The 15,230-nt window shown below is 40.6% G+C and overlaps 1 protein-coding gene across 2 annotated transcripts; it reads left to right on the top strand.

The window, feature by feature from the left end:
* The first annotated feature begins 8,316 nt into the window (after nucleotides 1-8,316).
* LOC109522116 (von Willebrand factor A domain-containing protein 1) lies at nucleotides 8,317-14,729 on the top strand. Of its 2 annotated transcripts, none has more exons than XM_019880412.1 (5): nucleotides 8,317-8,519; nucleotides 10,605-11,138; nucleotides 11,943-12,221; nucleotides 12,776-13,051; nucleotides 13,757-14,729. In XM_019880412.1, the coding sequence occupies exons 1-5, from the start codon at nucleotides 8,429-8,431 to the stop codon at nucleotides 14,023-14,025; spliced, it is 1,449 nt and encodes a 482-aa protein (XP_019735971.1). In that variant the 5' UTR covers nucleotides 8,317-8,428; the 3' UTR covers nucleotides 14,026-14,729. The 2 variants fall into 2 exon arrangements, with proteins under 2 accessions (XP_019735971.1, XP_019735970.1); XM_019880411.1 differs by having other exon boundaries at nucleotides 8,318-8,519; nucleotides 13,754-14,729.
* Nucleotides 14,730-15,230: the final 501 nt, after the last annotated feature.

Genomic DNA, 15,230 nt, shown 5'->3' with positions numbered 1-15,230 from the left:
TCTCTCTGAGGAGAAACACTTCCAGGGCAGGCCGTAGGCGTTGGGAAGCAAAGACTTTTAATTAGTGCAATGAGCATCTCCTCTTTTTATGATCCATTTAAAAGACACTCATCCACTTAGCTTTTGCCATGTCAGTTCGGTTTTGGATGAGACATAGCAAGTGGCAAGAAAGTCTCATTTAAATTTCGGCCTCTATTTTTTTATTTTTATTTTAAATAAACGCAAATGTCCAGATTTTCATTTCAGCCCAGGACTTGCTGCGCATATTTTGCCAATATATTGTGGCCCAGTCGGGCTCAGCGGGCTACCGCAGTGGAGGGAGTGTGTTGCAGATGTGAAATTTCGTATTAGAGAATTGATCTGCTCAAAATATGTTAAAAGCAGGCGCAAGGTTGACAGTTGGTCTAACACAACATATAGCGCTTATCTGCAACATTTTCAACATCGGCTTTAACCTGCTGCACGGATTTTCCCAGGTTGGGTCACGAAAAATAGAACCCTCAGTGCACATGTGAGTGAATGACTGTCTGTCTACATTTTGTATGATAAATGTAAATGGACTGAGATATTTATATTATGTATGTTTGTCATACACAGATCGAAGTTTGCAATGCACAGTATGTGTCCGACACGTTTAGATAGAATTTGAAAGACGACCTTTGCATGAAGTCGAAAAAGCATTCAGTCACCCTGACAGCACTTTCAGCCCAAGCAAATGTTGCGAACAATTTGTGTTGTTCTTTTGCATAATAGTCTGCCTCTGGATGAGGCACTGAGTCGAGTCATTCATTTGGAGACGGCTGTGATGACAAAGGTCACATTTAACAAATCTGCATATTGTCAACAACAAATACTCCCACTCCTGAATGAGTGTTGGTGCAGATGTGTTTCTTATCACTCCAACAGTCCCATTAATTTCAAGCTGGCTGCACAATATATGACTTTACTCATAACAACACTGTCTCATCTGCGCTCTTGTTCTCTGCTGCTTTATGAAGCACTCAAGCTAAATCTATAAGCCATTTACGGCTCTCAATTCATTTTCCTCTTGTGTACTGTCATACACACGCACCCACACACACACGCACACAAACACACACACACGTGTGCGCATTGCCAGATGTTTGTTATGGCCACAATGTCCCCTTTCTACCTTCCATTTACAGCCACACTATTCCTAATTAGCTCTCCCCCGGAGAAAAAATATCTTTTTGATTGTTTCCTCCAGCATCAACCCCTCTGGATTCATTTGCTTACTGTGATAACATCTTATTGTCATGATAGCGGCATCCCCAGATGATTTCGCTGCAAGGTTTACATGTTTGCCTTTTACAGAATTCCTGTAATATGCCTCGAGTATAAAACCCCACCTAATATAGCGAGCACCCCCAAAATCACCCTAAAAAGCTATTTATTTTTCTCTCTGTACTTGTGTCTAATATAATACGGTCCCACAATTTGCTGGAATTATCTTTCTTTCCTCATTGAAATGAATGGAAATGCCATTAATCCGTGCAAGCCTAAAAAAAAAAAAAAAAAAAAACAATGGTAAAGTGTTTTTAATAAGAAAAATCGCACGCTATAATATTCCACTTTATAAAAACATACAGATGTGACATGAAAAAAAATGTAACATGTTTTTGCCACATTTTTTGTTTCAATTCAATGTACATTGTGCATTAACACATTGTGTCCTTCTGGTATACACAACTTAGCTACTTGGGGGAGGGCGTATAATACAGCCATACAGAGATACACAGACATGATCCCAGCTTCTCAGTAAACTGTAGTAATATTCGTTGTTTTTAATAGGATAAAGAAAATATTTCTGTCAGTATTTTTATATTCTCTGTGCATGTGTTCCTTTACTATTTGTTCAACTATTCTGCAACACGAAGCCATTTTTTTCACCTATCTATGGCATTTCTGTTGCCATTAAACTAGTGGACATCGCACATCTTGGCTTACAGCCTAAAGCGGAAAAATGGTGTAGCCGACGTTATGGTCAGTGGGCGGGCGAGTCAGGGAACAAAAAATACTTTCCTCCTTTGTTTTTATGATGTCAGGCCGCCACTCTCTATTTGTCTTCAAATTCAACTGTGCACACACAAGTGTTGAGTTTGCCTCTCCTCTTACCCAGCAGAGATAAGAAGGCGAAGACGCGAGCTCCCACTAACAGATAATCTTCCCTTTCTTTTCCACCTTCTGCCTCGATAATCTCCCTTTAGTCCACAACATAATAGCGTGGCTTGTCGCGGGACCCTGTAGGTGTAGGTCCTTCTTGTTTTCTCACATCGAAAATCCATTTTCCATGTTCCACTTCTATCTCATTACAACCTGTCGCCCGTGGCGAGTACATAAAAAGGAATCAAGGCAGGCTATTCATGAAACCCTGCTTCCAAATTCGACAACACACCCTTGCATGATTCAGGATAGGATAGCACAGGAGCACAATAGGTCAGTCCGGCCAATTACACATTCAATCAAGAAATCATATTCAGCCAAGGGGTAAAAAAAAAAAAAAAAAAAAAAAAAAAGGACCTCTGTCCCAATAATCTACTTTTAATGATATCAGTATTTGTTTTGTTCTTCTATTCTGTGTGAGGATGCGCGTCATCCGTCCAATTATGTTTATCGAGCTCACGTGTGTGAGACTGACACTCAAATAAATGATTAATGAATAATTATTTCCATCTTGTCAAAAATACCTGAGCTCACAGTCATTCGCATCTATTTCTGGACACTCGGACTTCATCCCACATTACAAAAATATGATAAATTGTTCATTGGTATTTGTGAATGGCTGTATGTCCATATGTGCCCTGTGATTGGCAATCTCGAGTGTAACCCACCTCCTGTCCAACACTGCCATCATGCATGTCATGATCTGTTAGGAACAGAAAGTAAAATGTTCAAAGTTTCTCGTTCATGTGAAGCAGAGCGGGAACAACACATTTGGCTTTCATGGATGATACAAAAAAATAAATAAATAAAATAAAAAGTTACTATCCTGAATCAGATGCCAACATTCGCTAATTGCTGTCCAAGTTTGCACTTTTCACATTCAACAAATAAAAAAAACACAAAGAAGCTGCAGCATGACAGCATCTGTCATCATTCCGGGGGTAGCCCCGTTTTAAGAGTTCAACTCATACTAATATTTACTTTTCAGCGTGACGATGAATGGTTCCTTTCTGTCCGCACCGCGTCCATCTGTGGATGAGAGTCAGCCGATCGTCTCGTCTCATAGACGACCGTCAACGCGAAGAGCAGAGGTGGCGACATATTCGGGTGATCCTTGAGCATGCGGCGGTGCTGAGCGGAATGACAATGGATGTGTTGAAGAATAGCAGCTATAAAACGTCACATAAAGACAGAATCCAAAATTTGAAAGAAAGCAGATATACGGTAAAACACCCGCGCAACAACAATAGGTACAACTATAGCTCAAGAGATTGAACACAAGAGTTCTATCAAACATTCTGCCAACTGCGGATTTTCGAAAATACCGCAAAGCATTTTTGATCAGCCCTTCACCCTCAACCTGTGTGATTATTGCTTTAGTCAGCAGCAAAGCGGCAACTTTGTGTGGATGTGTTTGTGCGCGTGTCTCTGTTTGTTCCTCTCGTTTACTTTCAAGTCAGCACTAAGGAACGAATCAATGCAATGACACAACCCTCCTAAGATGCTATCATCATCGCTGCTGCAGTATTTGAATCAAAGCACACACGGAGCATTCGAATATGGGCTCTAAAAGAGACAAATGTGTCAGGTTCACTACATGAATAAATAGGACAGATGGTTGAAATGTAAAATGCTCCAGGAAATGGATGAGCCAAATGAAAAGAGTCGGAAATGGAATGAGAACGGAAAACACCTTCAAAGTGTGAATGCGAGCGGAATGGTTGTTTGTCTGTTGGTGCAACGTTCGTGACTGGCGACCCGTCGAAGGTGTACAGTACCCAACCAAGCTCACCTAGGACCCTAAAATGGATAAAATGGAAGGATGGCACCTTAATGTTTGCCCACCCCCCCTCCTAAAAAAAAAAATCTGTTCACATGTGAACAAATAAAACAATGTTTCCTAATGACTTTTCAAAGATCAAATGCAAAAACTTTCCAGGTCAGTTTTCTAAGTACAGTGCGCACTGTATTGTCAAAATTTTAATATTTCAGTTTTTTTACTCCAAACGTAAGAGTGAAAAAACTAAAAGCCAGCACTAAAATGACATTAAAGCAAAGTCAGTGATTTCTTTTTCGTAAGAATCCATATACCAACCATATCCAGTTCATTTTTAACTCAACTCCACTCTCAACTCAACTGTATTTATAGAGCACTTTCAAACAGCCACTTTCAAGAGCTTTTAATGTTTTTTTCTGCCCCCTGGCCAGCTATAAATTTTACATTCACTTATCTATTAATACGAACTGAACTTGCAGAGACATGACTCATCATCATGAAGTACACACTTGTCGAATGCTGTACCCCAAAGGCAGCACAAGCATCAGAATCGCCAATTATTACATATGTGCCGCTCTTCCAAGTTTGGCTAATGTTACAGAATGAGGGGAAATTAGCAACACTGAGATTTTGTCCTAGCTGGTAAATTGCTTTGTTAACTTGCTAAAAGAAATGAGTCACTAAAGTCAATTTTGGATTCTTTGATGTGCCTGGCAAAGCCCTTACAGAATTTGTTTGACATACCAAACTTCGTACAGATAAGATGATGGTGATAAAGAAGAATGCCATATCCAAGGCATGCATTTCGCATGTTTTTATTTTTGAGCGATTTTTAGTTACATTTTTTTAACAATATTTTTTTTTAATCGTTGCTCTCTCAATATGTGTTTAAAGAGCTTCGAAACGCACACCCGATGATCTCTCGTGAGATACAAATCGCTGCACTGTGGTTGTGAAAGGTGAAAGTTGACACGCTTTTGTTTGTTTTCACCTGGAGCTTTTGTGCAGAACACCATATAGAGTGGAAAACACATGCACCATTTCATATTTGGAAAAAAAACAGACGCTCTGTTCTTTTACATGTTTGTCCCTACAAACACGAAGACACACTTTATTGCAACTTAGCAATAGGGCTGTGATGCCACATGTCCAGACAGGCAGCAGACAGATGTCTAAAAACACACGCATACACACCCACACACGCATGCCCCCCTCCCACACACACGCACACACACACGCACACACTGAAGGAAAGACGGCTACATCCGTACATGTCTGGATAAACAGTCAAGTCATGTCAAGTGCTGCGTAGTCTGCGTTGTCTTCCGCAGCTCGTCACTTCAAAGCCGTCTGAGGGTTTTCCTTGCCACCAACACTCATCTTGTAAACAATCCACAACGTGGAGCAAATGCATAATAACACGTTTAAAGGGAATTTCCTGAAAGCTAACAAACTCAGTGTACGACCATGACGTAACGATGGTGTAATTGGCTCTTTTCCTCACCTGTGAGAAGCATTTCCACATGCTAATTCGACTTGCAGATGAAGCGTCGTGCACAACCAATAAAGTTGTCGCAATATGAGGTCATAAATATTAGATTTTTATGGGGAATTTGGTGCCCCACGTCAACTCTCAAATTGTATGATTTCTTAAGCTTTTCGTTATGAGCACGTTATTCTGAAACAAATAAATTGCTTAAAATTATTATAAAAATGAATACAAAAAACACACGCTCCTTCAAAGTGGGTTGGAGTTGACCCCTCCCCCACGTTACGTCACTGGCAATGACTTCCGGATTAATTACGCAATTTAAATTCGCAATCAAAATCGGCCATATTTTTGAAATGGATATCTATAGAATTCACTTGTCTCGTGAAAACTCCTTAAACTTAAATTTAAGAGCCGACGGGAGAATATGCACCTCAGTCATGCCACAATATTTGTCTAGGAGTAAATAAATAAATAAATAAATAAATAAATAAACTGATTTGGCCACCATCTTGTGGCATCTTTAGCCAATTACCTTTTTTGGATGGGTATCACATATTTACAGATTTTTCTGTTCACTTGACATACTATTTTATCGTTTGATTGTTTTATATTGACTGCGTAAAAGTGGTTTTCATGCAAATATTTACTGTGACAATGACTTTACGACTGCATCGGTGTCGGTTAGTTAGCTAATCTGTCTTGATTAAAGTTTATAGGACCTGTCTGGAAAGAGGAGCACAAGGCGCAGAAGAATGCATGCGGTGCGGAAAAAAAATAATATTTGGTGGTCATAGCTCCTCAGCCTAAACAAAAGGCCTCTAAACTGCATTGAATCAGTTATTGACAAAGTTGGAGGAATGATTCTAAGGTGGTTAAACTTGTCAGACTTTGCTTACGTGAGCAGAGAAATTCCAGCCGAATATGTGAGCAAGATTGTTTTTTTAAACCATGTATCAACAGATTCCAGCAGCCATTTGAAGTGTTATCGTTTCATCGGCCTGCCAAGACATCCCTCCTCTTACCCATCATGCACCTCTTCACTGTCTGCGGGCTCATGTGCATGAAGTCAGACAAAAACTCAGATAAGACTCAACTCTTCTTCCTTTTTCCAACACCAAACCTAAAGATCCAAATACTTTTCTTGACTCACAGCCACTAGGTGGCATATTTGCATGGTTGCTGAGGATTACCGTATGTTATACTGTCATGTATTAACCAGTGCTATTGCCAATTTGTTTTTACCGTATTATCTGTGTTAATTAGTTTTAGAAATTATTGTTCTTACAAAACAATATTTTTCATCAACATCCAGCATGGGTGTCAGCAAAAAGTCATCAGAAAACCGAATCTTCAAGTAAAAATCTATGCAAAGATCTCCTGAAATAAATCTACTTAGAAGGAATTAAAAAAAAAAAATGCAACTACACTTATTATATCTGTTGACAATGTTGGTATGACCTGTCAGGGTTGGCACAATGGGCGATTGGTAAGCACATCATCCTCACAGTGCGGCAGTGCAAGGTTCGACTCCGGCCTTCCTGTGTGGAGTTTGCATGTTCTCCCCGTGCCTGTGTGGGTTTTCTCCGGGTACTCCGGTTTTCTCCCACATTCCAAAAACATGCATGGGGTTAATGGAACACTTTAAATTATCCCAAGGCGCGAGTTGGTTGTGCGTCTATGTGTGCCCTGCAATTAGCTGGCAACCAGTTCATGGTGTACCTCGCCTACTGCCCGCAGACAGCTGGGATAGGCTCTAGCATGCCCGCGACCCTTGTGAGGATAAGCGGATCAGAAAATGGATGGATGAATCTCTCTATTGCCCCCAACTTGTATCTTTATCATGAACTTTAAGAAACCACTGATTACAAGGAAAAACAACCAATCAAAGACCAAAGGACTGACAGATGAGGTGTCAATCATTTGCCGAGCACACTGATTGCAGTCACACCCCTGTGGTCTTGAGATGACCTGTCACCTTGGACAGAGCTATGGCAGAATATCCACCTCCAGAAAATAATCCCTCATTTACCGACGACAAGATATAAGACTAGCAAACAAAAGCAGAGCAAAGGGACCTCAAGCAACTGAGAGCATTCAGAAACAAAGTGAAAATAGCCATGTTTCTGCTTCACGGTATCACCTCTTTTTGAATAGAATTGATTGTACAGTATCATTAAAAAAAACATTAAACATAATTTTGTCACACTCCATTATAAATACGGAAATTATACTACAAGTGTAGCAGTAATGTTGGCTTGTTTACATTGCTGTTATCTTAGTGCTGTTATTTTGTTGAAGCTGGATATGTTTTCTCTGACAACTATGTGCTTTCATAATTTCATCATAATGAATGGCCACGTCTCAGAATTGCGGATTTGAAGATTATTAAAGTGAGGCTACATTGAAATCATTCCAGCTGTTTTAACACCACAGACTTCCCCTTCCTGAAATATTTTTAAGGACTCCGTTTCTTTCCAACCACAGATCGCGTGACAACGTACAGTATTAGTTCCTTGCGTGCCATTTGTTTTTTCCGACATGTTATAATTACTACAAATATTTTCATGAAAAACAGAAATGTAGTTTAAAAAAAACAATCAAATGAAACACTGTCAACAGCATACTGCGGTGAGTGAACGTGAGGTGTGACGTATGATGTTTACGCTTCGTAATAATGCACAATTGGTATTGATAGTGCAAGGGGCGTAACTTAAGAGCAGTGTGCAGTCTGCCCTTTATGTGCCCATTAGACCTGTAATGAATCAGTGAATGACCGCGGGCAACGGCTGCCTCCCTTTTACATGTTAGAGCAGCTAGACGACGCGTTCTGGCACCGCGGAACGCTTTTAAACGATGATGTGCTTCCTGGACCAGCACGAGTAGGAGGAGGAGGAAGATGACTCCGCGCAATCGTGCATTGCTAATCAACACTTCCACACTAAAAGGAGAAAAGTTATGTCGTGTGTGACCATCTAATGAGGATGAGGACTATTTTGCCTGGTTGTGTTTTTCTGTGGGCGATGTTGCAGCGCGGCAGTTCGCAGCTCGTTGAGTTACCTGACTCAGGTGAGAGAGAACATGCACACCGCGATCATATCTCGACACAGTCATTCTCACAATAAGTATATTTCGGGTCTATATTTGCGCTATATTTTTATTTTAGCAAGGGGACGTAATTCATCTCGACTGTCACTTCATTAGGTACACCAGCACCATCTAAAAATGCCAATTAATTGTTTCTGCCCCCCCCTCCTCCACCAAAAAAAAAAAATTCAGACTTGCCTTTTAACAAGATCTTTCTATGATATTGTAATTTATAATAAAACATACAGTCACATTAAAAATAAATCAAATGTCAAGAATTACAGTTTATCACTTTTTTTCCCTTTGCTTTAATTCAATGTACATCATGTTGCTCCTTCAGCTGCATTCTAGTTGGCCATCTGGGTGCAGTGTAATTCAGATATGTATGGAGCTTATTACAATTTCATAGTAAGCCACAGTAATAATAGTCGTCCTTCACAGAGGATAAAGTTATACGCCGGTGAGTACTGTTAAATGTCTTGTCTACGTGTGTTGCTCCACCCTATGTATTCAACTACCCGTTGCCTAAAGCAGCGGTGTCAAACATACGGCCCGCGGGCCGGATCCGGCCCGCAAAGGAGTTTAATCCGGCCCGCGAGATGATTATGTAAAGCAGGTGTCAAACATACGGCCCGCGGGCCGGAACCGGCCCGCAAGGAGGTTCAATTAGGCCCGCAGGATAATTTAAAAGTGAAAAAAATGCATTAAAGACAGAATTAATATTTTTAATAAGGTGCAATTCATTGAGTATCCGCAGGGGGACACTGTTTTGATCAGAGAAGAAGACAACAGCAGCCTCAGGCTGTCACTGTGACAGACCCATGACAGCAGACGCTATCAATAGCACTCTCACATTTACACATTTAATAGCACTCTCCTTAGTTTGTAAGATTACATTTAGATTTTATATGCACGTGTAAATGGTTTAAAACTTCCTTTCTTTATGAATCTCGTTTAATCTTAAAGTGCATTACTATATTTTTCAATACCAATTACTTGTTAATGTTTGTACAATCAGTGGGATCATTTGCAATGCATATATGTGAATGATAAAAGTAAATTGCACATTTGTCGAAGGAAATGTAAGGTGCTTCATGAAATATTTTGTAAAAGATATGTTCATTAAATTTCAACATTTTCCTAATGTTCTTGTGCTTCTTTATACCAAAACAAAGGAAAGACATTGTTTTGGTTATTTATAGCAAAGTATGGTATCATTTTAATGGTCCGGCCCACTTGACATCTACCGAGGCCGTATGTGGCCCACCATGTGAAATGAGTTTGACACCCCTGGCCTAAAGGGACACAGCAACAACAGTGTGTTCGTACTGGGAAAATATTTTACCAAACATAAGAATGTACCACCATCACTTTCAAAACAGGCACGTGTATCTTTGTTTCCATTATCACTTCTTAGGGTAGGTTATAATTACTAGGCGTCCCAAAACTTTTTTCCATCCAGTGGAATTTTCAGGCATCTCTCACATTCACAGATGAGATGCTCAGATTCCACCTCCGTTTTGGATGAATTCAAAGATGCAACATTTCATTCAAGCATCTCCATCTACAAGAGTCAGTCTAGCCCTCATCAGCTTGTGTGTTGTGTCTGTCTCGTTTTATTTTCACCCAGCTTCTTCTCTCACACCCCGAAAGGTATTTGGTTTATGAGCAGTTGTCCTCCATTTTTTCACTCTTTTCCGGCTGTTTTATTTTCCTCCCTTTAAAAAATTAATGATTGTGGGTAATTACTGCAATAAAATATTCCTTTGGTTCCGCTGAGGCTTCAAAAATGGAGGATATGGCCTGCATAAATTCGAACACTCCACCTTGAAAGAATTGGAAGAATTGAAAGAATTTCTGCTCTATAATATACTTTGAGGTCTTTAAGATTCAAAAGATGAACATGAATAAGCGATGAATGTCTCCGCTTTAATTTCACGGTATTTGGAGCTGCATCTGATACACATACTGTACCACCTTTTGTTTGAATCCACTTATTTTACAAGTGAGCAAATGTATTCTGTGACTCCTCCAAAGTAAATTGTTTTTCTTCTTTCTCCTGTTTAGTATCGAACTGCTGTGAGGGCGATATTCTCATATTGCTCGACTCATCAGGAAGCGTGGCCAACTACGAGTTCTCACGTATGCTGGGCTTCACCGCCGAGCTTCTTGAGCCCTTCTCGCTAGGCCGCGGCCACGTGAGGGTTGGGCTACTGCAAGTGGGGACCAAGCCAGCCCTGGAGTTTGGCCTAGATGTCCACAACGAACAGAGAAGTCTACAGAAAGCTCTGCTCGGCATCACACAGCTGCAGGGGAGCACCAACACCGAGGCGGCGCTACAGGTGGCTAAGCGGCTCCTGGCGGACACCCGTGTGCCGAAGATTCTGCTCTGGCTGACGGATGGCGTTGAGCTGGGGAACGTGGACGAGCCCATAGCGCAGTTGAAGGCGCAAGGGGTTTCTGTGTTAATTGTATCCTCCGTGCACGGCGACTTCCATGTGTTGCAGCGTGTGGTCTCCCCGCCTTTGGAGTCCCACCTTTACTCTGTAGACATAGACAACATTGACATCATCACGGAACCCATGAGAGAGGCTATTATCAGTATGTGTCAATATGTTTGGTATCTGGGTCCAGTATATATGTGTGTTTCTTTATAATATTTATTTTGGTATTGCTGAAAAATTGCAGAGTACAATGAGATTTAAAAGTTGACATTTAAAGTTTTACGTCTCTGTCACTCTGATGAGTTGCGATGAAGTACCTGACAATTCTCTGTTTATCATCCGGGGTAGCTGTTTATCACGTTGCAAATCTAGAAACTATCAATACGATATAAAATGCAATAAAACAGCAAGCAACTGCCATGCAAATCATCCGGAGCAATTCAGAATGAATGTTTCTCTAAATAATATGACAAAGACCTCACGAAGATAACTACAGACGGGAGGTTTATCGAGCTTTGCACCTACCGAGAATTGGAAAAGTGGAGATGAGAATGAATTCGAAATCTGAATGGTCTAAGAAGCACTCAAATTGAGAGTATAATTTAAGTAACATACTGATTCTGAATGCCCTGGCTCGATGAGATTGACTTTGCAGTACATAAAGGCTCCAATGTAATTGCAAAAAAAAATAAAAAATCCACATGGATGTGCAGGAAGCAATGCAGTCAAGAGAAACGCTACAAAACTAATACAATAGACTGTTGAGAATAAACTGATTCAGTTTCATGGAAAAAAAATATTAAGAGTTTAGGTTCAAATGTAGGTCAGCGCTTGTGATCGTGTTTCGGCTAGCAGGTCCTGACATGTTGTGAAAAAGCGCTATATAAATCAGGATGTATTGTATTGTATTGTATCCCGCCACCGATGACGTTTTCAACATAATTCTTTGTCTCATTTACAGGAATCATTCGAGCAGAGCGCCTCCGTGCCATTCGCGTCACATCCCACAGTGCTGTACTGCAGTGGCGTCCTGTTTTAAGCACACGAAGTGGCTACTACGAGCTGTGGTATAGCGCCAGTGGGAATACACGTGCAGAGGGGAGACGCATTCTCCCAGGAGAATCCAGCACGGTGGAGCTGGCCGAATTGCGACCCGAAACCACCTATTCCGCCTTCCTCCGGCCTGAGTCCAACAAGAGGCTTTTTAATACACTCACCGTGAGCTTCACCACGCTTCCCGGTGAGAATGTTATCATAACGTCAATGCTGAAGAACACTGATATGAACACCTAATCAATCAATCAAACGTCCTCACCCTTTTCCACCTCTTCTTTATTGGTACTCTTCTATGGTGGTTTTTAAAAAAAATCATCAATAAACAAAGACAGCAAAGCACTCTTATGGTTTTAAAACTTTAGCTCGGTGATTCTCAAAGTCTGGTTAAAAAGTACCATGAGTGCTACACGGGCTACCTCTAGTGGTATGCGAAAGAATTACTACCTCAGTACTGTTCAGTTGTATTTAACTTTTAAGTTCAATAATATACTGTATTTGCATTTGTATTTAAGTAAATTTTAATTAAAACTTTCCATGCAATACATATTTTAATGTATTTTTTAAAATATATGTAATATTTATATATATATCTAGAGTAGGGTTTGGGATTTTTTGTTTTGTTTTTCGCAAGACACCATCCCAGTTTCACAGTTGTTGTTTTTTGTTTTTAATTAATCTGAGATGCAATTTCATTCCTTGTCATAATTATCCTGTTGCCTCTTCCTATACTACCTTCAGGCATTTTAAGCCCAGCAGTGGTCTCAGTGCACGACTCTGGCCCCCGTCAGACACGAGTAAGCTGGGGTCCCCTGCAGCCAGCTCTGGTTCAGAGATACACCGTGGAGTACGGAGCCATTCCAAGCGGAGCAGTACACACCGTGATCGTCGAGAGCCGCCAGAACTCGACTGTGCTCACCGACCTGGAGCCAGGAACGGAGTACCTCGTTACAGTCAGTGCTGTGTACAAGAATGGAAAAGAAAGAGCCATGTCTGTGAAAGCATGCACTCAAGAAGGTGTGTGAACGTGTCATCTTGCTTATCATATTTTAAAATGTATTTTACAAAAACATCAACTTTATTCCAAGTTATAATGTCACTCTATAGCCACGTTTCCACCAAGCACTACAGTCCAGTTTGTGTAGGCAAGGTGTGGATGTGTCAGCAAGGTAAACAGTGTGACATCATAGCGGCAATGACATTGCGTTTCTTGCCAATCAAGTCAACAAAGTAGAGGAGGACAACCCAGTAAATGAAGGACAGCAATAGAGGCCATCCAGCACTTTATGTTCGTCCTTTGGCATATGGCTGTTTATTGCAAGAAGAGAAGCTTTGTATGGTATTCACTGCAGAGGTGTTTTCACATGAAAACAAAAAACTATTAAGATCCATCACCAGAAAAGCTTCATCATTACAATACCAGTTATAATATTAATGATGGGAGATGTACATGAAGGGATGAACCAACATCCGTCACCTTCAGTGGGCGGAAAAAAAATTAAAGAGGATGTGACGTTAAATATAATCTTCTGCAAAAACTTCCTGGTTATTTTTCTTTTTCTTTCAATTTTGCAGCATGTCAAATTAAAAATTGAGCCGTCATCTAGTGGTTGACAATGGAATTACACAGGAAACACATGGATATATGGATCAAGAAAAATGTGGTCTAGGGCACATTCCGAGTTCATTTATCCTGCTTTGTATCTTCTTTTTAACCAACAGCGGCGACTTTGCCTGCCCTCGCTGACCTTCAGTTGACCTCTGCGACCCATGACGAGGTGCAGGTAGAATGGAAGGCCCAGCAGCAGGGCCTGAGAGGATTCTGGCTCAACTTTGAGAAAAGGGGCACTTATGACTCCTATTCCACATACCTGCCGCCGTCCTCGCACTCAACGCAACTCATAAATGTCGCACCGAGCAGCCGTGTGTGCGTGTCCCCCATCTACGGCTCGGGCCGAGGAGAGGGCATATGCTGCTCAACAGAAAAGTAAATAGGTTAATGGAGCTGAATGTCTCTTCAGTTTTTTTTTTTTTGTTTTGTTTTGTTGTTTTGCTTATTCGTGAAAATGCAATATCCGCCTTCCTGGATTAACGAGAGAATGCTGCAATCTAGCATCTGGTGAACATTCTGCATTTGGAGTGCCGAGGCACAAGATAACATGTGCAAGACTGAGTATTCTTCTTTGTTAAATAAATTCCAAGGAGGAAATTACAACATGTCCTGACTGTGGCTTGGCAATAACTAATATTGATTATTAAACCAACCCTTAAACATATGTTTGGAACATAATTTCCATCACACACCTAATCAAGTTTCATATTTACTTAATACATGTTTCCACAAACGCAGGCTCAAGTAGTAGACTAACATGCATTTTGAACAATTCAATTTGAGTGTTTTTTTTTTGTCTTATCTGAGGTGGATGTAACCCACGGGGGAAAAAAAGTATTCAGACGATTATTTGATTTTTATTAACAGGCTTTGTCATTGTTTTAATGGTTTACGCTAAAACAGCAGCTTTCCTGTTTAACACGACATTTAAGTTGTTGCCTCCCCCAGCCACTGTCAATCTAACTAACAAGCTCTGCACAAGCAAGCTCATCCATCATACCCTCTAATAAGCCCAGAACAAAATATTTTTAAAGTATTATTATGATTATTATTATCTTTTCATGTTTATTTATGCTTGTGTTGTTCTTGTATTATTTTTCCTTTTGTTAAATTAAAGTAAAATATAGAAAATATTGTGTTGCATATGTATCTATCTTGAGTTTTCTATGGAGAATGTTGGCATACAATCCACAATTCTGATCAGATGGGCTGAGCTCCTTCCTTGTTGTTCTGATGTTTGCTTGGTTATGGCGCCATCCAACGGCTGTTGTTAGAACTTACATTGAATGGCCCATTCAATACATGACTGTGGAGACACTTCCGTGTTCCACCCGAATGAATTCAAATGTATCGGAATATTTCCCTCTCTGCCCCGTTCTGGAAGATTTCTGACTAGTTTAGCAAGTATCACTAATTAGCACTGAAGCTGCTCAGCTTGTCCAAGATGGCGATCGTGCCGTGACCAGATTTGAGGGCTTTCTCTCTCTCTCTCTCTCTCTCTCTCTCTCTCTCTCTCGCTCTCTCTCTCTCTCTCTCTCTCTCTCTCTCTCTCTCCCCCTCTCTCTCTCTCTCTCTCTCTCTCTC

The sequence above is a fragment of the Hippocampus comes genome, unplaced genomic scaffold (assembly GCF_001891065.2).
Source record: "Hippocampus comes isolate QL1 unplaced genomic scaffold, H_comes_QL1_v1.1 scaffold68, whole genome shotgun sequence".
NCBI classification, from domain to species: Eukaryota; Metazoa; Chordata; class Actinopteri; order Syngnathiformes; family Syngnathidae; genus Hippocampus; species Hippocampus comes.
Note: the sequence above shows the minus strand (reverse complement) of the source record. Positions and strands in the feature narration are given on the sequence as shown.

Bases quoted from the DNA above. Each gene is read 5' to 3' on its own strand.
- LOC109522116 (XM_019880411.1), top strand. From the start codon at position 8,429: ATGAGGATGAGGACTATTTTGCCTGGTTGTGTTTTTCTGTGGGCGATG. The intron at 8,520-10,604 runs GTGAGAGAGAAC...TCTCCTGTTTAG, and splicing joins CGTTGAGTTACCTGACTCAG to TATCGAACTGCTGTGAGGGC. The intron at 13,052-13,753 runs GTGTGTGAACGT...CTTTTTAACCAA, and splicing joins GAAAGCATGCACTCAAGAAG to CAGCGGCGACTTTGCCTGCC.